This window comes from Pristis pectinata, chromosome 13, assembly GCF_009764475.1.
Source record: "Pristis pectinata isolate sPriPec2 chromosome 13, sPriPec2.1.pri, whole genome shotgun sequence".
Classification (NCBI taxonomy): Eukaryota; Metazoa; Chordata; class Chondrichthyes; order Rhinopristiformes; family Pristidae; genus Pristis; species Pristis pectinata.
In genome coordinates this window covers 30,883,867-30,908,847 of record NC_067417.1, presented here as the reverse complement: position 1 = coordinate 30,908,847, position 24,981 = coordinate 30,883,867, and the positions used below count along the sequence as shown (strand labels likewise).

The 24,981-nt window shown below is 38.7% G+C and overlaps 1 protein-coding gene across 4 annotated transcripts in view; it reads left to right on the top strand.

The window, feature by feature from the left end:
* Positions 1-24,981, top strand: part of znf423 (zinc finger protein 423) — a 295,490-nt gene that overhangs the window by 232,160 nt on the left and 38,349 nt on the right. For 2 of the 4 annotated variants that reach the window (XM_052028339.1, XM_052028338.1), the window contains one exon: positions 20,742-20,873. The exons of the other annotated variants lie outside the window; for them this stretch is intronic. In XM_052028339.1, coding sequence (XP_051884299.1) covers positions 20,742-20,873 — 132 coding nt within the window. The remainder of the gene's footprint in view (positions 1-20,741; positions 20,874-24,981) is intronic. 4 annotated transcript variants of the gene reach the window in all.

The following is a 24,981-nucleotide window of genomic DNA, read 5'->3' as shown; positions in this document are numbered from 1 at the left end:
TTGATAGTGAGGAAGGAAGTGTGGCTGCGGGGAGACATCAATGGATCAGTCTGGTGGGCAAAAAATTGGCAAATAGAATTCAACCTGGTGATGTGTGAGATAAACATTTGGGAAAAGTAAACAAGTAAAGAACATGCACAATAAATAACAAGATACTGAAAAATGAATGGGAACAGGGAGGTCTCATAGATCATTGAAGACTGTAGAACAAGTGAATAAGACAGTTTAGAAGCCAGAGACTTGGAATGTAAGAGCAGGGAAGTCATGCTGGAATTATACAAAGCATTAGTTCACCAACAGATCAAATAATGTGTACAGTTCTGGTCACCACATCACAAGTAGAATGTGGTAACTCTGGAGAGGTGTGGAGTGGATTTGAGATAGGTTGTGAGTACTGAAGAATTTTAGTGATGAGATATTGACTAGGCTTAGATTGTTTTATTTGGAGGCTAAGAGGAGATTTAATTGAGATTAAGAAATTATGAGAGACTATTCAGGCTGAATAGGAAAGACCTATTTAGCTTTACAGAATGCTCAGTAACTAGGGGCATATATTTGAGTTAACTAGTAGAAGGATTAGAGGGGACTTGAGGGAAAAAAGATTCCCCCAAGGATGTTGGTAGTATGAAACCCACTGCCTGAAAGCGTGCTGGAAGCAAAAACCCTCCCCACGTTTAAAAAGCATCCAGGTGAGCTCTTGATGTCCTGCAACCTGCAGGGCTGTAGGCAGGGAGCTGGGAAGTGGGATTCACCTAAAGAAGCTCTTTTGTCGTCAGCATGGACACGATGAGCTGAAAATCCATCCTGTATGATTTCCTTGGTCTGATTACATACCTAATGTTATGACAAACTGTTAATGCATCAATATGTCATTTGGGCATAATGTTAATGTAATTTGAGCATTCATGATAAGATATGTATTTTGCTGAATCTGTAGCAAAAATTTTAGTCAAAAACTGTAACCTAAAGCCTTATCCCTTTAAAACCGCTATTGCCAATATGATCTCCGAGGGATCCCCAACATGCAGTATTCTTGATAACATTAAGTTGGCTAAGCAGCCAATCACCTTGAATTCTCACAGATTACATTGTGCAGTATGCAAGATAAAGACTGGAACACGTATAAAAAAAATCAGGTAGAATCTGAAATGTATAAATAATCTTTCTGAACAGTAAAAAATTTGTAATATGAGTTCTGTTGTTATTTCGAAATGTTTACTTCGGGGAATTAAAATCCAGACACCTATATTAGATTTTTTGTGGCCAAAGAGGTTGGGGAGCAATAATAAGGGCTCAGTACACCACAGAAAATTTACTTCCACCTCATGCTTAATATTTTTAAGGAATTTTACAGCAAAAATTAGCTTGTGAATACCTCAAAAGTTTCCACAATGTAATGACCTTTCTTCATTACAATAGAGAAGGTTGCAAAACTCTGGAAGAGTGTTGAATCATTGACAGCAGCTTTGGGATTTCTGTGTTAAACTACGCATGTGCAAGAAATCCCAAAGTTTCTGTCAGTTTCACAGTATAATGACAGTGAATGCTAATAGTTTTGCTGTCATTACAACTGCAAAATGTGGGCCATATGTGATCTTCCCCATGCTGTCAACTTCAGAGCAGCTTCTAAGCTAGTTCCTGCATGAAGTCATCATTACTTGACCTTTCAGGAAATGGGAACAAATACTTGACGGTCTAGGAACTCACTTGAATAGTTTCTCCTTTGGCAAGGTAATGGATAGTGCCTTTGGAATCATTCCTTTGAAGGTTTCAGTGCCTCTAGGAAAGGAGGGAAGAAGATTGACAGAGAAGAACGTCAAGCAATAGAATGCAATAATAATAGTGCTGATCTAACTCCTTTAAAAAAAACTCTGATATGGAAGGTCATTCTCATAGTTTGAAAAAAAAATCCATGCACTCTTTCAACACATCACTGATAAAAAAAGAAAATGTCAAAGCTTTGGTGCATTGGCTGAAGCCTGGATTAGAGTTAAGGATCAGAACAAGCCAAGCGAATCAGTAAAGTTGACTTGCCACCAGCTGTATTATGTATGTGGTACTACTGTGAATATATTCCTAAATAGTGTAAATAAGGAACCATTATTACTAAAAGTAACTAGCACTTTGTTCTGATTCTTCAGTGTGCTATAACTAAAATTTTCCAGATCCATGCATGTAGAAACATCTTGGTTCCTTTATAATAAAAATGTTTCTGGTGTCATTGCCTCAACTCAAACAAATGTATAGAAAATTTCATCCTATCACATGGGCTGGTGGTTTTGGAAATAGTCTTTTGTTCCATGATGTTTTATTTTGAGAATTTGTTCTGTTTCATATTTTGCAGTCTTACTGCATGTCCAATGCTCTGCTCAACTGTGCATGACGGCTACCTAACATGACAGTTCTGCAGTGGGCTGAATGAATGATGTTTGTGTCGGCATTGTGCTTCTTTCAAGGGAAAAGTGCATATCGTGAAACAAGCATTAGTGAGCTAGACCAGCAATGAATGGCATAATTCTCACCGACTGTTGCATGGTGAAGTAACAGAGCATATTGACCACTGGTTACAGAATCTACAAGACTTTCATTTCCTTTGAAATAAATGGAAAGAAAATTTTGTGTCCAAAAGCATGTGATCAATCACTTTTTGAAAATTTACTTCATTGTCTGTCCATTAAAGCAGGTGAGAATGGACAAAGGGGCTGAGGAGCCTTGAGAAGTGGAGAACATAGAAATAGCAGAGCAGGTAGCCTTTCTTCTTAGCTTTGATTTTAGATGTGATGTTATGGTGGGTGGGTTGGTTCGAAAACTTAGTTGCAGAGGCACTTGGTGTTGAATTTTTAATATCAGCACATTTGTTTTATGGAAAGTAACCATCGAACTTTCATTGACTGATGTAAGATTGAAGGAATTCCATAAGTGATCATATATACTGTGTCAGCTGTGGCTCAGTTGGTAGCACTGTTGCCATTAGTCCATTCTCTCCACCCCACCCCACCCGCCACAAAAGCACAAAAAAAGCAAAGATGAACTCAGCAAGTCAGGCAGTATCTATGGAGGGAAATGGACACCCTGAGTTCCTCCAGCAATGTGTTTTTGCTCCAGATTTCAATATCTGCATTCTCTTGTGTCTCCTGTCTCAGAGGTTGAGCACAAAAAAGTAGACAGTGGGACTTGAACCAGTGACAGGACCAAGGGAGTACCTACTTTTGGATGCAATTTTAAATGAAAACCCTGTCTTCTTACTTGGGTGGATGCAAAAGGACTATTTTGAAGAGCAGGGGAGTCATCCCCAGTATCCCACCAATATTTATCTCATGATTAACATCACTGAAGCAGATTACCAAGTTGTTACCACGTAACTTTTTATGGAATCTTAATGTGGACTAATTTAAGAGTACTTAGATATATGCTTTGAGAGGATCTGCAGATCCATGGACCAAGTCCAGGAAAATGGCATTAGGCTGGATTTCTCTTTTTTGTCTGGCACAGACATGACAGGGCAAGTGCCTCTTTTGTGTCATACATTTTCTATGATTGCTGCACTTCTTACAACCATGTCTACACTACGTTAGTACTTCATTATCTCTGATTGCCTTAGATTGTCCTGAAGTAGTTGTGGATGGTATTATATAAATACAATTCTATCTTTTCGCCAATGAGCTGGATGATGATGTTTTTATGTTTTACTAATTTCTCAGCCAGAATTGAAACCGTGGTCCGTAGTTAGTGCTTTAACTAATAAAAGTTTACTTTTGAAACATTTTGATACCGTATATTTCAAGCACTGTTTTGCATCTTGTTTTATTTTTTCTTTTGTATTTATGCTGAAAGTTGCACTGTTTACATTGTGAAAAAATTGGAAGTTGTCAGTACGAGTTAAATGTTGTTACGCTGTTTTAGCTTTCTGGTATTGAAAATAGTGATGTCAAAATTCTGTTTCTATAATCGTTAAAATTCTAAGATGGTATTGCAGTTGCAGAATGCTTTGTGGGTACCACTTTATTTTTGAATTGTTTATGTGCAATAAAGCTTTCTCTATCTATGTTTGCCACTTTGAGTTACCATCTTATGTTTGCTATCACTTTTTTTTTCCCCTGTTACTGTCACCGCCTGCCATCTTGGCAGCCAGGATTTGTTATTTTTATCGTAGTGTGACAGGAGGTATGGGTTTACAGGAAAATAAACTAGTCTTTTTATGTATTGGGAAGGATTGTTTTACTGGAAGATAAAACACCATGCTTTACCAAGATGTTCACTGTGCTGCCCATATTTTATGCAGAATTGCTAGAATGTTAACAATAAACAGCCAGCAAAACACTTTAACATTGCTGACCAGGTCTTCCCTTGGGAACAATTCCATTTTCCTCCATTTTCTCCCACTCCTCTAATTATTCTGCTTCTTCTCCCATTGTTTACTCCATCTGTCAAGCCACAAGTAAGTCCAAGGACCACAAGCTCTTTGTTATCACTAAGACAGAGGCCATCTCTGACCAAACTTTCCTCTCCAAAGTTTGAGGCAGTACTCTTGCCTTCCAAATTTCTATGGTTGAATGTTAACCCCTACCTCAGAACTGAAATGTCCCTAATTAAATTCTAATGCTATGCAACTGTGACCATGGTGAATAATTTCATTTCATCCTCCTCAGTCTGTATGCAACACCCTGCAACATTGCTTCCCCCCGCCAGGAGGTACTTCTCTTCCCGATTCTATTCTAACCTTATCAGTCGTGGTTGGAGAATCATTTGCAGTAACTCCTTCTCTTGCTACTCCAAGTCCTCTGAAGACTTCCAAGGACTTATCATTTGGGCCTTCCTATTTCTCATCTACTGCTGCCTCTCAGTCACATCAGATTCCACATGCATACTGATTAGGTAACGCAAGCGCAACTGATTCTGACTGTGTGTGTTGTAGTCAGGATGGAGGTCAAAAAAATAATGCACTTGGACTTGGGTTGGATTTGGTTAGGCTAAAGGTTTATAAGTATAATGCACCAAAGCTCAGCACTGTGCTGACTGCTCTAAAGTAGCTGGGAGAGTACAGATAGGTCAACTCATTCTCAATGCATGGCTTTACTTTAGACCCAGCCTAAGTGTGATGGAACCTGACTTTCTGGCTCAGGTTTGTGTTGAGTCCTTGGACTTCACCTGGGTTTTATTTGACTGTGGTCTACACTGATGAAATCCAGCTCTACTCCAGGAGAGAGGAGAGCGGCAACTCCCATCTTGCTGAAACAGTGTTTAGGATGCTGCAGACAGATGAAAATCACAATTGTATATCATGCAATTTTGGACAGGGCGTTTCAGTTCTGAAGTGGGGTTGAACGTTCAAATATGCAGCTGTACGAAAGGGAAGCAGAAACTTGCATTCTAAGTGTATTTCTATGAACATAGGACCCAGTCACTATTTCTAATTGTTACACTGCTTTTCCAACGTCCAGCTGTGGATAAGCAGAAATGTTTCTAGCTAAATGTTGGAAAGATAAAAGCCATTCTCTTCAGGTCTCATTCATAAATGCTGTTCTCAAGCCACTGAATCTGCCTCTCCCTGACCACCATTGACTCTGAACTGGGCAATCCACACCTTGGTATTGTACTTAGTTTTGTGGTGAGTATCTGACCATTTATTTGCTCCATCATCTGAACCATCTTCTCAGTGCCAGCCCATCTCCCTACCACTACAGCTCATCTGCTGTTAAAACTCTCAGAAACACCTTTGTTACCTCCAAACCAAAGGCCTCCCATCTTCCACCCTGCATCAGTGTACATTTTGATTGATAATTTTGAAGAATGTGAACTCATGTAAAACTCTGCTCCAAACATGTATCAAGGCTAGATCATGCATGCATTTCCCCTCTACTCATTTATCGTATTGGTTCCTGATGCAGCAATACCTTAATTTTAAAGCTTTCATTGGTCATCTGCATTTTTTGATGTGGTGTCCTTCAGGTGAGATCTTAACCTCTGTTCTTCTAGTTCCAGACCTGCCAGTACTACTTGTAGAAGTCCAGAATGTTTCCAGCAACTGGTCACCATTCTTCCCTCAACTAAGACTCCCAAAAATCATTTACCATTTTAATGGCAAAAATTACCACCTAATAACAAAGCAACTTGCTTATATCCAGCATGTTCAACATAGAAATGTGCCCCAAATCTCTTCAGTAAAATTAAATAAAATGGACACTGATGTAAAAAGGAGAATATGATGAGCAAATGCTTCATCACAGGAGTGGATTTCAAAACCACCCATGTATTTATATAGTGTCCTTAATGTAGCAAAATGACCCAGGTCACCAGAATGTTATCAAACAAAATTTCAAATTGTAGATTTACACAGCACAGAAACAGGCCCTTCGGCCCAACTTGTCCATGCCGCCCAAGGTGCCTTCCTGAGCTTGTCCCATTTGCTTGCATTTGGCCCATATCTCTTTAAACCTTTCCAATCCATGAACCTGTCCAAATGTCTTTTAAACTTTGTAATTGCACCCACTTCTATCACTTCCTCTGGCAGCTCGTTCCATATACCCACCACATTCTGTGTGGAAAAAACTTGCCTCTCAGGTCCCCTTTAAGTCCTTTCCCTTCTCTTAAATCTATGCCCTCTAGATTTAGACACCCCTACACTGGAAAAGATTATGACCATTCACCTTATCTATGCCACTCATGATTTTATAAACCCCCATAAGATCACCCCTCAGCCTCCTTCACTCCTTGGAAAACAGTCCCAGCCTTTCCAGTCTTTCCATTTAACTCAAGCCTTTCAGTGCCAGCAACATCCTTGTGAATCTTTTCTGTATCGTCTCAAGCTTAATCACAACCTTCCTCCAGTATGGCAAGCAGAATTCTACACAATATTCTAGGTGCGGCCTCACCAATGTCTTGTACAGCTGTAACATGATGTCCAACTCTTGTACTCAGTGTCCCGTCCAAGAATGCCATATGTCTTTTTTCACCACCTTGTCTACCAGTGTCGCCATTTTCAGGCAACTATATATTTGTTACCCTCGGTCTCTCTGTTATACAATATTCCCCAGTGCCCTCTCTTTTACCGTGTATGTCCTGCCCTGGCTTAACTGCCCAAAATGCATCACTTTGCACTTTGCTTGAGTTTAAATTCCATTTGCCATTCATTTTGTCACGTACCAGCAACAAAGAAACACACCGAGTCATGTATAAGCATTAAAAACTATTTTATTAATAACTACTTATGATAATAAGAAAAATAAAGTAAAATGTTAGATCTTAAACATTAACCCCAAAACTAAACTCGAAGTGTGTGTGTGGCAAATTCCCAAACTCCAAGTCCAGGAATAGTTCTCAAAGTTCAGTTCAGCAAGCCATAAGGTGAAACGTGAGCAAAGGCTTCTGCAAAACCACCATTGACTGAAGACAAAATGTAGAGAGAAAATAGAGGACATATGAAATTCAAATGTTCCACGATGGAACCCATATGACACCTCAATCACTGATGACCTTCATTCCTTTGTTCCAAAGTATCTGCCACCCCGAAAGGCATCCGAGACGTGGCCGTCCACACAAATACCTGTTTCCTTTCTACAGGTTAACGACAAAGTGGACTCCACTGGATTATTCCAAAAATCCATACGTGGATTGTAGTGACAAACACAGTTATTGTTTTCCATCCATCAATACAGAGACCAGCAGGGGTGTGTGTGTGTGTGTCTCTCTCTCTCTCTCTCTCTGTCTCACACCTCTGACTGACTCCAACTGTCTGCTCCAATAATGTCATTACGTCCTTATTTCCTGTTGTCATCATCACACCACACACACCACTGTGCTCTATCTTAAAGGGACATTCACCAATGGTAACCTAATCTGTAACACATTGCCCATCATCCCATTTGATCTTTATCCTGTTGTAGCTTAGACAATCTTCCTCACTGTCCACCACACTACCACTTTTGGTGTCATCCATAAACTTACTAACCATGCCACCTATATTCTCATCCAAATCATTCCTATTGATATATATATGTCAAACAACCAGGGACTGAGCATCAATCACTGTGGCACACCACTGGTCACAGGCCTCCAATCTGAAAAACATCCCTCCACTATCACCCTCTGAAATCCTTCCACCAAGACAATTTTGTATCCAACTGGCTAGCTCACCCTGGTCACATGTGATCTCACCTCCCAGAGCAGTCTACTATGCAGGACATTATTAAAACCCTTGCCAAAGTCCATGTAGATAACATCTACTGCCCTTCCCTCATCAATCCTCCTGGTCACCTTTTCAAAAAAACTCAGTTAAATTCATGAGACACAATTTCCCATGCACAAAGCCATGCTGATTGTCCCTAATCAGTCCTTGCCTTTCCAAGTGCAGATAGATCCTGTCTCTCGTAATCCCCTCCAGTAATATTTCCACCATTGACGTTAGGGTCACCAGCCTGTAGTTCCCTGGCTCGACTTTCAGCCCTCTTTATATAAAGGTACAACATTAGCCACCTAATGGCCAAAGCCTGTTCAGAGATAAGGGCATCAAAGGTAGTTTTAAGGGAGGAGAGGTAAACTCAGAAGTGTTAACAAATGACTGCACTTGAAGATAGTAAATTTATTGAGAATAATTTGGAGCATACAATGATGTGGTAAACTGCTATAGAAATACATTTTCCCTATGTTCTTCCTATTCCACATTTAATAATTCATCTTGTTTTCACTTATCATGGATATATATTCTTAAGAAATTACACATTTAAATTTTCCAAAACTGGTACAGAATTTCTAACTTTAAAAAGCAACTTATCACATACCTATATATTCCATTCTCATTTTGCTGTTTTGGTAATTCTTGTAAATACTTTGATTGTATCTTTATCCTTCTCATTTGTACTATTCATTTTGTGAATAGACTTCATAGAAAAATCTTTGGAGTGAATTGAAACCAGAAGAATAACCTTTACCCTGGAGTGCTTTAAATCTATAGATGTGAAGGAGCTGATGATGGGAGTCACAATGGAAACTCGTTAGTTAATTTAACATATATTATTTTGCTATGTATTCGAGTTACTTCTGAATTTAATCCAGAATTGTAGACTAAGATGATAAATTTTGAAGAAAACCTTTTGTGTGTAAAGTTCCTCAAACAAGCAATTTCTCAAGCTATGCGGTTGGAGGATAACCTACTAAACAGATGCTGCAAATGCTGTTATTTCTGTAGCTTAGAAGCTGATGCCATTGAGTCACATTATTAGCTCCCGTTTCTAGCGTTTCTTTTCTTTTTTGGAAGTACTGTATTTCTTACCTCTGTGCTATAATATAGCCCGGGATAGGACTTCCCACATGGGGCTTTTGAAGCGCATACCCAAGTCCTAACACTCCATGGCACAGTGTGTTAATGCATTAACCTGCTGTGCCACAGGGCCAGTGTGATTTGTCATTTTTTATTTCACTGTAGTGAATTGCCACATCATTGGGCAGTGAAATTATCTTTCTTCCTCCATGGGGAGGGGAAATTGGGTTAAATGATTTATTTTCTAGTTCCTCTCCCATAAATAGGTGTGCATGTTGCCATGTTATTTATTCTGTTCCTGAAAATTCTTAACACAGGTTTTTGGCAATAAGCTTTCAGTGTCTTAATTATTTATTTCCAGATTCAAGTAAGCTAATGGGTTCTGAAGAAATTTTTTTTAAAAGCTTTTTAAAACATGCGAACTGGGTTTTGTCATACTATTCTCTGTGCCAAAGAGGCCATTTAATTTAAAACAAAATCTCTGCACTTTGTCTCAAAACTATTGCATAAAATGTAGCAGGGATTTAGAATTGGTTTGTCTTTTTTCTCTTTGTCACGTACAGTTCAGTCTCTACAGAGTCAATTGGATGAGTGAGATGCATTTTTCTTAATGTAGCATGTCATCTTTTCTTTAATGTTTGACCTTTTCCATTAATTCCATTGTGTTTTCTTCAAAACTAAACAATGCTTCTGATAATTGACTAGCTCAATGAACAGCATTGTCAAATTTGTCTATGATTAATCTGTCCTTCTCATTCAATTCATGATTTGTAGGCAATAGGGTCAAATCTAACCCAAAGAGAATTCTTTCACTGTAATTTTAAAAAATATAGTTCTTCCGGAATGGTGAGTGTGTATGGTGGTAAATTGTTATAGAAATTTATATATGTAATTGTTTCTAAATATTGGTAATTCCTCATGTTTCCATGCAAAGCATATATTTTCTTGTCACTATTAAACATATTAAACTGGTGAAGGCAGCCCTGTACAATTATACAATATGAGGCTCTGAATCATATTTAAGGAAAATCAAACTAACCATCAGGCAGTAACATTAGGGATTTCAGTGAAACAGTATGAGCAATGATTTTCATGAAGCCATTGTTCTTTTACACACAGTTAGCGCACTGCAATACAACTGAGGGATTTTAGTATACATGAAAGCAGACAAGCTCTACTTTTATAAGGTCCCTAGCTAAATTGGGCAAAACCTCAGGGCTCCATGGTGGTGCCAGAGCAGCATTCTGATTTCTCATCACCTCCATACATATCATAGCAGGAAGGCTGCACTATCGTAAGAGTGACAGTAAGCCTTTTGATTTCACAAGGAAGCATGCGTCTAGCTGAGAAAGGGAAGGGACTATAGCCCGGACTGGACTCTAGATCGTGGTGAGTCTGAATTCCCAACTCAGTCACAGTGATTGCAGTGGATGTGAATCATGTGTAAAAACTAAACTGCAGGCAATTTAGCTTCAGCATATTCGACAGTTTTGTAAACTTTATCTGAAATTGTATTTGGCAGTGCCAGGTGTATATTGTGTTTAATGAAATATTTACTTATCATTCAGTTTTTTGCTGGCTTGCTAAAGCATATGACCAGAAAACCAGCAGTGTATTCAAGCCGTCTGGTCCTGCAGTTTTCAAGTACCAGGGGCTCATTTGTATGCAGAGGGGATTAGCTAGAATTTACTGTATATTCACCCTGGGGAGCTGTGAACTCCCCAGGAATATGGGCTGCTGAAACATTGCAGTTGGAAAGATTAGAACAAACCCTTATGCTACAGACAGAGTCATGGTCACTCAGTAGGCCTCAGACATTAAGATCATTTTCATTTACAGCCTTTTTGATCATCCAACCTCAAAGAAAACCTCTGGTTTTATGACTGCTCATGCCAGAATTACCCAATTACTGTTTGCAAGGGGGAAATCTGAAAGCACTTATAACTAGTAAGCAGGGCACATGATCTGTGCGTATGGATTTTTTTTCTGCCCACCCCAACCAATATTTTTACAGCTGTTGACATATATTGAGTTACATGTGGCTGATCCACATCCCTCTGGTATATTCTCAAAGATCTGTTCACCATTAAATGTGCTAGTTTGAAGTAAATTACTCCAACTTAAATAAAGGACCTTACTGTAGCATAGATGTTGCCATAAATACAAAATTTTGAGTTTTTGAAAATTGGCTGTGATTATACACGGTGAAAACATTCACCACTTGCAACAGAATCCATTTAAGTACAAGCTGCTGCTTTCTCTTGTGGGTTTGTTTGCAACGACATGCGGCTAATACTCGATATGTCCTTGCCTGCAGTCATTAGACTATCATTTTGGGGACTATCAGTGGTTCAATAAGTCTAGTGTTTATAGAGCTAAGGTTGTTGAATGTTCCCTCTTCAACTGGACTCAGGGGATTAGGCCTGAAATTTTCATAAATTTACAGCAAAAGAACACAGCTGTTTAAAAAGCAACATTAATAAGACAAGTGTTATAGCAGATACAGTTCACTGGACAACACTGGGTGTCTTAAGAGAAAAGAGATCCAATAAAGATTGTTGCATATTTCAAACTGTTAGGTATTCTTTTTAAATATTTCATGCGCATTATCACTTTATTTCTGAGTTGGAAAGTAGCTGGGTAGATTGGTGTTGTATAAGGTATGGTACTCACTGGAACAATGTGGATTGCCATTGTTATTTCCCACTCTGCAAATTCCAAGTTATAGACTGAAACAAATCATAGAGTTTGCAAAATGCCATATTAAGTCACTCTTGTACCTTGACTCCTACACTGAGAATTTTATTGAAGAGAAAATATTAAATGCAAAATAGATTACAGCAATGGATAAGTCAAATCAGTACCACATTTAGATTTTTCTTGTTTGCAAGAATACAGGCATAAGAGACGTGGAACAGAGAGTGGTAGTTTGACCCAATAAGGCCCAATCTTTGAATTGGTTGCACCACAGAAATAATTACCTCAGCTGGATCTCCACTGGAAAGGTTCTGAAGAGAATCCTTGCAACTATTGCTTTTGTGCCATCGGACTGTTTGCCCGATATCCAGTTTTGGATAAGTCCTAGCTTCTTCCATTGAAATGTTAGTGACATCACGAATCATTGTCTTGGGCCCCATGGCAAACTTCATGCACTTGTCATTTACTCATTGACCAGTAGAACTTGCCTCGAGACACCTAGGCCCCATTCTTTGTGATTTTTATCCCAAATAAATCTGGCTCTCCAACTTGCTCTTGTTCTTAAAGACATAAGAATTCATCGTGGATGATTTAGCTTTTGAGCATTCATCATCAAATTTAATACCTTGGCTTGGTGAATATTAGGTCTGATCATGCTGACAGCTAACTGGTGGGCCCATAGAGAACTGCTGGCTAGCTGCAGTGCACATGTCAATGTATTCCGAACATTTGCACCTGTGCACTGCAGTATAGAAGTATGGAGCACAATGGAGGCCACTTACAGGTGCTCTGTCCCTGGACTCAGCACAGATCTCTCACCATCATTAATAGGGTTGGGGAAGGTCAGTTTTTTTTTATTATGCTATTTTAATTATGATTAATATTTTAATTAATTCACATCAGTTAATTCTGTTTTTGTGAATAGTTTTAATGTAATTTTGTAATGTTCTAATTCTTTTGGTTATTTAATTTTTACAGCTCTTTCTAAATGTATTTGATCATAGATGTATAGAAACAGTGAAGAGGCTTTCCAATGGCACAGACAATCAGAAGGTTACAAGAGCAATCCATAGGCAGGGTCCTAGTTTGTGCTGCCTGGAGCCTAGTTGCTGCTCGGGGCCTAGTTGTTGCTCATGTCTACTTCCACTTGCAGAATGGTCACAACAACAAAGCCTCAAGACCACTCGGAGCCAGGTAGCTGCAAAGGGTTACTGTGGCCAATGTGTGCAAGGGTAGGTAGATGGGGGTGTTGTGTCTGCAAGTTTCAACTGGATTCAGCCCATTATGCCTTAGTCAAAGTGCCTTTGGGTCTTTTTCTATATTATTGGCATTACCTCATTTCCTCAAGTGATTGCATCATAGAATGTGGCTCGTAATTTTATACTTCATGCCATAAAGCAGAAGGGTGATCCAAGATTTTGTGGTTATAGAAACATTGGAAATTCTAATAGTGTTCATGAAACACAAGATGTGTCACTTTTGTCATTACAATTTCATTTAATATGCATGCAATTTGGCTTCTGTTCTCTAAATTCATCTTTGAAAGATCTTTGCAAGAAATTCACATCCACTTAGTAGTGCAAATCACAAGAGAAAACAGTGCAAGTGCATTAAACTCTACCACCAAAATTCATTCCTTGACTTCAGTGGAAAGATTGTTGGAGGGAGAGTACAGCATCCTGATGCAAATACGTAGAGCCACCAGCAGGGGCTGTTTGTGGGTACATGTACACCAGAGTGCTTATGCAAGTCATTTAAATGCAAATGCAGCTAATGAAAAAAATACTTCAAATACTCCCTCATTATGGTTATTTAATTCCACAACTTTCTGACCCAGAGACACGTTTGGTACCATTGAGTCATGGTTGACACTACATAGCTTCAGTTTATCATGGACAATTACAAACAGGTATTCTTTAAATAATCATGTATGCCTGTGTTCGGGGGGGATATGTTGCTGAAGAAGGCAAGAGTCATGTGTATTGCAATATAATGGATAAGCTGTTCAGTGCATTGATGATACACATCCTGTTAGTGGGTGAATATCAGTCTTGTTATAATGCAATGAAATATACAATGTATATTAAGAAAATGATAACTCAACAGCATACAAAGAAGTGCCTCCGTTTACCTGAAGATGAACATCATTCCAATAGTACAATAACAATTACTGTGCAATCCAAAAAAATCTCCATCTCAGCTGAAATAATTTTTTATATATGTCATGTACAGTATATAAAACATATATGTAATAATATAATTTATTAAACAAATTTTCAAATCTTGGTTAGAGCAATTATTAACCAACCCTGAGACTGCCAAAGTGTGCTCAAAGTTGAAAATGTTTGAACAGTAACTTCCAGTATTCATATCTGTAACTAATAAAAGGGCAATAGATATTTGTTCTGTCAAATCTGAGGAGTAGGTTTTTCACAGAACATCTGAAGGGTACGTTTTTTACACAGAGGCAGGTGACTATCTGGAATGAGCTGCCAGAGGAGGCAGTAGAGGCAGATATAATTACAACATTTAAAAGGTGTTTGGACAGGTACTTGGATAGGAAAGGTATAAAGGGAGACAGGTCTAATGCTGACAAATGGGATCAGCATAGATAGGCATCACGGCAGGCATGGATAAGGTGTAAGGGCCCATTTCTGTGCTGTACTTTTCTATGATTCATATAGTTTCCCTTTCATTTGTTGAGTTGAGTTTTACATAAAATGGTTACTAGAAGAATGGGTCAAACCAAATTGATGTAATGTTAAAAATTACATCAATCAGGATTGCTGAAAATTAAAAGATGATATCATATAATCATCATTACCTTTTGAAAGCAGCATTGCTGTTTAATCCTTTCTTAACAAATGTATAGTTTTAATGGTCCTCTGTTGAAGTACATTAAATTACACAAAGCTGTACTTTATTTCAACAGTCAATATCAAGTATACTTGCCTCAGAAAGTTAAGCATTGATAAGTTCAATCTAAGTATGCTTTCGGCAATGTGATTATTGTAATTTCCCACCAGTTAAACACACTGTCACTGAAACAATTTAAGTGTAGAGTCTCATATCTTAAAGTTTTAATTATTGTCGGAGATTTCTTTTACTTTCCCTTTGTGTCATATTTTCCTGTCTCAGACTAAGCCACACATCTTTATTTCCTCCTGCATAAGATTTTGCATTGAATTTGTCCACACTAATTTGCACTTATTTCTCACTGTTAATTTCACTTTTCTTCAACATGATTGGTTAAGGAGATGCACAGTTGCTTGTCCTATTCATTCAGGTCTGAAATGCCTGATTTCCCTTGTTGCTATTTAATCATCTGGCACTTTCACTAAATCAACGCAAAATATTTTAAAATCTAGAGTGCAAGAACAACTTTAATGGATGGCAAGTGCCATTGAATTCTCTCTTGCAGCAAGTTATTATGCTTAAGCTAGATCTTACTTTGGGGATTTTTCACACTGAACCATCCACCTCAAGATGTATGCAACCTGTCATGTATTTCCATGGACTACATTAAAATAGAGATTTTTTTTTACTAAATTCAAATCAGAAATATTGTTAGAAAATATATAGTTAAAGGAAAACATGGCTTAATTAGAATGGTCAACAATGTCTTGCGATTTGCATCACATTTCCCATGTCAATATTCATAAATTTGTTTGTGACCTGTTGTTATGGGCACCAACAACTTCTGGCAATTTTAAAATTTGTGTTTTTCTGACCAATTTTTATCTGTGAATTTATGCAGAGTTGTGCAGTAAGATGGCTTAAAACAAAGTGATTCCTATAAAAACAAAAGACAAGCCCAATTAGATGTCTTGTATTTAGAGAATATGGTCTTTTGGACTCAAAGAATATGGATTCTTGATCTCACAATCTACCTCGTTATGACCAGGTATTGTCTACCTGCACTGCACTTTCTCTGTAGCTGTTACACTTCATTCTGCACCCTGTTATTGTTTTACCATGTGCTACCCAATGCACTGTTGTAATGAATTGATCTGTATGAACAGTATGCAAGACAGGTTTTTCACTGTACCTTGGTACATGTGACAATAATAAACCAATTTACTTTGGTTGAAACAGTATGGCAGATTAAATAGTTGCTAAGGAAAGGGGATTATTTTGACTTCTCTGCATCTCAGATCTCTTCACCACCCTACTCCACAAAATTATTTTTTTCACTTCACATCACCTCCTTTGTTACATGTTCTGGTATTAATGTCTGTTTCAGCCTTGTTGTCCAACTAAATAATTTAGCTGATGCAAATGCAAAAATGTATTAACTAATTTCATTGTCCATGAATTGTTTAAGCTTAAAAATCAAAAATAATAATGTCCAAACCAATATTTTCAAACCAGTAAGCTATGGCCTGAATAGATTTCTATAGTGCATCTATGATATTTTTTAAAGAATCAACTGATATTATATGAGAAATGTATTGTATCATAGGGCACTGATTTATAAAAAAAATCCTTTTGTTTGATCACTTCAATTGCTGATTTTCCCATCCTTCTGTTTCTCCTTTCCTTATTCATGTGTATTTTGTTCATACTTAATGTTATCTAGAACCTGGAGACACAAGAGAGACTACAGATGCTGGAATCTGGAGCATCACACAAAAAATGCTGGAGGAACTCAGCAGGTCAGGCAGCATCTGTGGAGGGAAATGAACAGTCGACGTTTCGGGCTGAGCCCCTTCGTCAGGACTGGCCAGAAATATCGATTGTTCATTTCCCTCCATAGATACTGCCTGACCTGCTGAGTTGCTTCAGCATTTTGTGTGTGTTATCTAGAACCTGTTGTTTTATACGTACTTGTGCTCACTTTGTTTACCCCAAAAGGGGATGAAAGGTTTTTAAAGTAAAAATAAACTGCTAAATTGGAGGTAAAAAAGCAAAGACCTGGGAAGAATAGTATAAAAAAGGAAATCAGTTAAGGTGGATCAACCAAGATGGAATACTTTCTTTAATTTTTAAAAATGCACGAGTGCTGTGTTGCCAAAGCAATCAACTTTAGGCTCAGATTCAAGTTGTTCATTAAATGTTGACATAAAATTCACAATGGCTCCTCATAGCTAAAATCAAAATGATTTGGCTGGATCTAATGTTGCAGACATTTGTGAATGATCTGAATTCCACAGCTAGCAGTTTCTTGCTTGGTGGTTAAAACTTCAGCATGACGAAAAGAGAACTGTATAGGTGCAAGCAGACCAGCAGATATGTGCTGTTAATTATGCTCATTCACAGGTATTGCAGCCTGTCGGATTTTAATTTAAGTGGTTTTGAGAGACTTGAGAATCACCTTAGTGTATTTATTGCTTTGTGATTTGTGTAAGTGTTATATCACATCAATAAATGGAATGAGAGCATGAATATTAAAAAAGAACTCTACTTTCTCATTAAAACTGCAAAAAACGCAACAGAAGTACGGCTTATTAGAAAGCTGTTAGCATACACTAACTATACCATTAGTTTCTTTGTTAGTAGAGTATGTGTCTGCCTGGTCACAAGTAGCAAGGTCACCCCTGCTGCTCTGGGTGCAGGCTCTTCCTGTGCTGGCGGTATTTCCTTCTTTTTCTCTCTTTCTCCCTGGCACTATCTTTCTTTTTCTTTCTCTCCTGAGGTGCAGATGGCCACATTTGCAGGTTAACTGGAACAGCTGGAGGCGCATTATTAGTTCCCTGCTGCGAACTCATATTTGCTTAGATTTTTTTTAACTGCACAGTAATTTATGACTTTTAGCCACTGATGTAGCTGATATGCTTCTTGTGAACAGACTGATCTGTGTTCAAAATTCATTTGCATTTGCTAAAATGTTGAAAAGAAAGATGCAATTGTCTTTTTAATCAATTAATCGATGATTATTGTTCATAGGGCTATAGCAGCTTTGAAATGTAAACAACATGAACTGTAGCAGACACTGATCCCTTAGGGGATTCTAGACAATATTTATACTAGTGCATTCATCTGTGGTGACAGTTTCTAAGGAGTGCAATAGTAGATCATAACTGCCATGAGTGAGAAGTCAGCAGACTGTTTATTCCACTCCATTTAATATTTAGAAGCACAATAAATAATTACCTTTGTTTTAAAATCTGTATTATAAACTATTTTGGGCTCCAGTTGTAACTTCGTGTACAAAATGGATAATGCTTTGTTTGGTTCCTCGGGGTTAGAAGAAAATAAAGCTTTTATAGTTTTAATTCAATACTAACAACACTAACTCCCTTAAGTACACTTTGTATGTTAAATTAACAATGAAAACGCAAATATTTATTTTCTGCATTATTGCATAGCTCATGCAGAAATTCATTGAGCTAAAGAAATGTGCTTCATGAATATACAAATAGTTTAGAGGAGTGTGTAGTTTATGCATAATTTTATTCATATTTTTCTTGTCTGTTAAGAAAAGTTTTTTTTCATTCAGAAATGCAATGTGTTTAAGGGAGTGCTTGTGTTTTATCTAGTTGTATGTAAATGTAGCAATCTGATCTTGCTCTGTGCAAATATATGGATGCATTTTGCTATCTCTGTATTTTAATCATTTCAAGCTGTTGAAAGACCAATGGGTGATGTCTTGAAATTATGGACTTGGGTTCAAGTTCCAGATCTTCGTAGAATTGAAAATAATTCTCATGTTTAAGCACCAATCCAAGAATAAATTCCTGAATTACAGCACTAATTTTGAGTACCTAATTACCACAACTAAAAAACTATGGCCTGGAAGGTTAGACCACTGGAGCCTCCCAACTTTTCATTGCTTTGCATCTGAAGATCACTTTTACGTAGTTAGAATGCAATTGTCACCATTTCCGGGTGGAATCGTGCTACTGCAGAAATCCGGTTAGACTCTTCTGTTAACCCCTGTGCCAATGACACAATTTCTGTGTCAGATGTGCACGGGATGATGTTATTAACCAGGAAATTGGGCCACATCATTCTGAGGTATGACCTCACTCGACATCCCCTGGAACAATTTAAACGGAGCCTCCTGAAGAAAGACTGTCCCCATTGCTGGGAATGCAACCCAAGATTCTGTTTCAATGTTTATTGCCTCTTCCCCCTCTCCTACCCCATCCACAAAACCCCATTCCCCAGGCAGCACTGCTCACCCCAAATTTGCACTTGGCATTTGATCTCTGGCCACACCGGTCTCCTATCCAGGCCTGATTTGGTCCCCGACTGCTGATCCTCGAGCTTTCCTGACCTTCCGATCCCAGACTTGCAATGTTTCATATAGTGTGCTAATTGTGCCCCAAAAGCTCCTTGTGTCATGCTTACAAGGAGTTGCATCTGCCCGTGCCGAAAGATGCAGATCCCTTTTCCTAGTGCACTGCCGGAACCTGCCTACCTCAAACACCACAGAGTTTCAGCAGAATTTGTCCCAAGCTACAGCTGAAATGCAAGCCTGCAGATAAATTGGCACAACTGCTTGTAGGGCATGTGGGGGATGAACAGAAGATTCTCCATGGTTTCCCCACCTTCACCAGAATTTAAAAGGGCAATTTGATCAAGGTGGATTCCAAGTAGGAGCTAACGTCCAGATTCACGTCATGTATGTTGCACCGAAGGACTGGGAGAGCCAGAGCCTAACTACCTGGCCCAAGCCCCATCTTACCCAAAGACATGGTCAGCACCAGGCTGGGTCGGGTGTGTGCTCCAGCAGGTCAGGTTGAGCTGCGTCCCCCACTCCTCCCCCAGCCCAGACTGCTACTCCATTCGCTTCAGGTTGAACCACTCAGCATCATTCGCATCCTATGCCTGACTATTCAGCCAGTGATGACTGGGTTGGGCATGAAGAGAAAGCTCGGGGGCTGGGGTTGGATCCAGAATGACTGTGGTTAGGTCAGGCCCAAGCTGAGCCCTAGTACTCATCTGCCCTAGCAGATGAGTAGATTGAACAATGTTAGTGGTCACTATCGAGAGGAGGAAAAGAGCGAGAAAAACAAAGAGGAGAAATATTTCCTTTCAATCTATATTCTTAAAATGACCATTATTCCCTGGCTTTGGGAATGTAGGGCATGGTACTGTGCCACAGACTGAGACTGATTGGGTCAGAATGCAAACAGCCTAACCCTTCCCTAACTGAATTGTAATATGATAATTTATTGTAGCCTATACGATGTACCATAACAGTTAAGGATAGAAAATATCAACATGTTGTAACATTGATACATTTAGCCTTTGCCTCACTGCTTCTAAAAGCACAGTAGGGAAGGAGTTCGTTTTGTCCAATCAAAAACATCTGTGGTCAGTGCAACTAATCCTGATTTGGTGACAGGCAGTTACCAAGAATCAGCAGGGTCCTAATCTGCTGTCATCAAATCTGATAGCATGTGATAAATCTGTCAGCTCCAAATGCTCATCTTCAGCTGCCAAAAATATTCCAAACCTAGGAATTTTGTAAAAGGCATAATGCAATTGTGGTTTTCAGCTTAGGCACATGTTGATTTATATTTTCAGTGTGTTGTTGCTTTTTAAACCTTCACATTACATGCAGGTGCATAGTGCATTTTAACTCTGGTCTGGCATGAATGCTGACTATTAAAGACATAACAAGTTCATGGATTTAAAAGAAAAATACAAATTTAATAGTTCCTAGTTATGGAACTGTACTGAATTTGTATTAAAAATTGTCTACGTTTTATTGTCTTTGACCATACTTAGTTCAGATGTTGCCTGAATTGGGTTAGATGGTTAGGTTTCTATATATTGGCAACTCCCCTCCTGCTTTATATTTCTTTTAACTAATAATTATATTATTTGAACTTTACAGAGGAAGGGATCAATCATGAGTGCAAACTGTGTAACCAGATGTTTGACTCGCCAGCAAAGCTGCTATGTCACCTGATTGAACACAGTTTTGAAGGAATGGGAGGTACTTTTAAATGCCCAGTTTGTTTTACAGGTAAGGTGCACATTATAGAATTTATATTAACCATTTTCACTTTTGCAAAGGAGACTTTTATTTTTAAATGTGAACACTCAAGAAGTTTAGTTTGAATCTGAAAGTACTTGAAGAACTGTCACTAATAAATGATCAGAAAGTTGTTTTGCAAATTTAACTTTTTGTTGTATTCACTCCTGGCAGTGCTGTTGCAAGTTAATGTTTTTAACAAAGATACAGTTTCATTTTTGTGACATAAATTGAGAAGTGTCACTACACTTTGTCCAATATTGCATTCTGTTAATTTATTTGGCTTTTCTACAGAATTATCAAAAAATGTAGAACCATTTTTCTATCTGGAATTTAAATACACAAATCTTTTGAAGCTAATGCACAGATCCAAAAAGCAATCACAAAGGCCAATAGAATGTTGGCCTTTATCTCATGGGGCTGGAGGAAAAAAAGGGAGGAAGTTATGCTTCATTTGCTCAGAGCCTTGGTGATATCTCATTTGGAGTACTGCAGTGAGTTTTGGGAATTGGCAACAAGTTGTATATGTTAGGTCGTATTCACTTGAGTATAGAAGATTGAGGGGTGACCTGATTAAGGTGTTTTAAGTTTTATGAGGATTCACTAGATTGGATTCAGAAAAACTATTTCCTCTGGCTTGGGTTCAAAAACAGTGAGCAATTTCAAAAATAGAGCCATGTAGGAGGAAATCAGGAAGTACACGTTCATAGAAGTACATATTTTTCCCCCTAGCAGTTGTGAATACTGAGATGATTGGTGGTTTCAGGACTGAGTTGATAGATTTTTATTCAGTAATGGCAATAAGAGAAATGGAGCGAATGCAAGAAAATGGAGTTTGGGTGCAGATTAGTGATGATATAATTGACTGACAGAGCAGGCTTGAGGGCCAAAATCATCTACTCCCATGTTTTGGAATTGAAGCGCTCATAGTCTTGTTTTATAAGAAAGTAAAGCCCTCTTATCCTCCATTGAGGTAGCTAACTACTGCTGTGGGGTAGAGTTTAAAATAATGTGGCAGGGTGAGGTGAACCATGCTGGGGTATCAAAAAGAATCAAAATGCACAGAGGACAAAGAGACAAACAGCACTTCAATAAGAAGATCTAGAAGGAGGATGGATCAAAAGCAAAATACTGTGAAAGCTGGAAGTCTGAAATCAAAACAATAAATACTGAAAGTATGCTGTGGGACAGGCAGCATTAGTGGAGAGACTAACATTGACCTCTTATCAGAATTGGCAAATATTACAGATGCAACAGGTTTTAAGTAAGCACAGAACCAAGGGAGAAGAGGGGAGGGGAGGGGAGGGTGGGGGTGGCGAGCTGCAACCAGAAGTAGTGCATGGGAGGTGAGAAGACAACAAACTGCAAAGTCTAAGGGAGGAAAAGACAGGAATGACTAAATGATCAAAGTGGGTGATAATGCAAGCCGAAAGAGATGACAGTGGAGGAAATAAAGAAACAAAAGATGTGTCCGGAGGAACTACTCCTGTACAATTTCCAGGGATATCTCCCATCCTTTCCCTTCACATTGCTTTCCAACCTGTAGCTTTCTCACCCCCTACCTTCCGCATTGCATCACAATAATTGAAGGGTCTATTATGACTCAACTATGTTTACCTCTTTCTAAATGTGCCTACAGATTTGTTCCTGTATATCTTTCTTACTGGTTGTTGATTATCATACACGCCCAGAGGCACCATTGCTTCTCTTCTGAGAGTGACTACCCTTGACATTGAAGCAACATTGGGTTGAGTGTGGGATCAAAGCAACCTGGTAAAATTGAAATTATTGAGCACAAAGGGAAACTCTCATACCTTGTACAAAAGGCATATGGTTATGGTTGTTGGAGGTTGGGCTTCCTACCTTCAGAACATGACTGTAAGACTTCCTCAAGGCAATACCTTAGGCCCAACCGTTTCAGCCATTTTATCTATGACCTTCCTTGAATGTTAAGGTCAGAAAAGGAGATCTTTGCCGATAATTTTACAGTGGTTAATTCCACTTGCAACTCCTCAGAAAATGAAGCAGTCCATTCCTGAATGGAATAGGATCCAGATAATATGACCTGAAAAGTGGCAAGTTTCATTCATGCTACATATGCTAAACTATGCCAGTCTCCAAGATAGACTTTAACCATGACCCTTGACTTTCATTGCCAAGTCCCTCACCATCAGCATCTTGGAGGTCACCTTGATGAGAAACTCAACTGGACCAGCCACGTAAATATTACAGCTACATGAGCAGGTCAGAGGCTGGGTATCCTGTCACAAGTGCCTGGCCTCCTGACAATCCAAAGCCTTTCCACCATCTAAAGGGTATGTCAGGATTGTTATGAAATACTCTCCACCTGCCCAGATGAGTACAGCTCCAACAATGTATAAGAAGCTTGACACTGTCCAGAGCAAAGCATCTTGCTTGGCTAGCACCCTATCCATCAGTCAAAATGTTCATTCCCTCCATCACTGTGCGTGCAGTGTGTACCATCTACAAAATGCGCAGCATCTACTCGACTAGCCTCCAACAACAATTCCAAACCCACAACTTCCACCACCAAAAAAAGACGAGGCAGCAGGTCCCTTCCAAGTTCCACTCCATCCTAATTTGGAAATGTATCGTCATTACTTAATCATAGCTGTTTCCAAATCCTGGAATTCCTTCCCAACAACAGAGTAGGAGTACCTTCATCAGGAGGGCAGCAGTGATTCTTAGAGGTGGCTTATCTTCTCATGGCCAATTTGAAACCAATCATAAGATGCTGACCTTGCCATCAACACCTTTATCCCAAAAAATGAATAAGTAGGGAAAAAATTTCTTTCCAGACCTCAAACTGTGTTGGATTAATGCCTCCAATAATCTACTAATCCATTTATTGCTTTTCCTTACACTTAATTGTGTTGATTGTGAGAAGTCAGCATGGTTTCGTTAAGGATGTGTCCAACTAACTAACTGAATTTTGTGATGTAGTGGAAAGTTGTATCAATAAGGGCAGAACATTTGTGGATTTGCTGAGGCACTTGTTCCACATGGTAGTTAAAGTCAATGGAATCGAAAGGAAGGCACCAAGCTGGAAACAAAGTTGGCTAAGTGTAGAAAACAAAGGTCAGCAGGAATTATATTGACTATAGGACTGCATGTAGTTGGGCTCTACAGGACTTGGTGCTAAGCCTCATGTGTTTTGTGGTACATGTAAATATTGTTGGCTTAAATGTAGAGGGAAAAAATTGCTGATGACACCAAAATTGACATTGTGGTTGACAATGAGGAAGAAAGTTCAAGGCTATGGGATGATATTAATGGACTGGTTAACTGGGCACAAATGTGCCAACTGGAGCTGTTGCCAGAGCTCGAGAATTATAGTTATGAGGTAAGACCGTTTAAGGTGGAACAATGGAGATTGAAGGCAGATTTGATGGTAGTGTACAAAATTATTAGAGGCCTAAACAATTGTACACTGAGGGATCAGTAACCAAGGGCATAGATTTATTTAATTTGTGGAAGTGGAAGGGAATTGAGAAAAAAAATTTCAGTGAATGAGTCTAGAATTCACTGCCTGAAAAGGTGATGCAAGTAGAAACACTACATTTTTCTTTTCCTTAGAGGCAGACTCATCCATGGTCCAAGCTCACCACATTGACTCTACCCAGCATGTAGCAGGGATATTTGTAGTCAGCTGTGGTATTGACTGATCCTGCAAATTAATAGATTAAAAATATCTTACAATTACATGCCATAGAATTAAGTTTGAGGCTCTGATGTTAATGTAGTCAAGGGTGACACCTCAGTCAATCCATATGATTACTACATGGTGTATCTGTAGTTGCATTGATCCATATCATGTTTTGTTTTGAGCTCGGGTCTTGCATTCCTTAGCCTTGGCACTACATATCATTCTCAAGTTCCTTCCCCAGCCTCAAATAAAAATAAAACTTGTGTGGTGCTCTGTGTAATGCAGCTTGGCCTAGACTGCCTGAATTTCCTTTTCATTAAATTTTATCAACATGAGGAATAACTGTTTCTGTTCCCAAAGGTTTGATGGTTTTCTCAGGCACTATACTCTTAATCGGATATTAACTTTAAGAAACATTAAAACCTTCAGAAC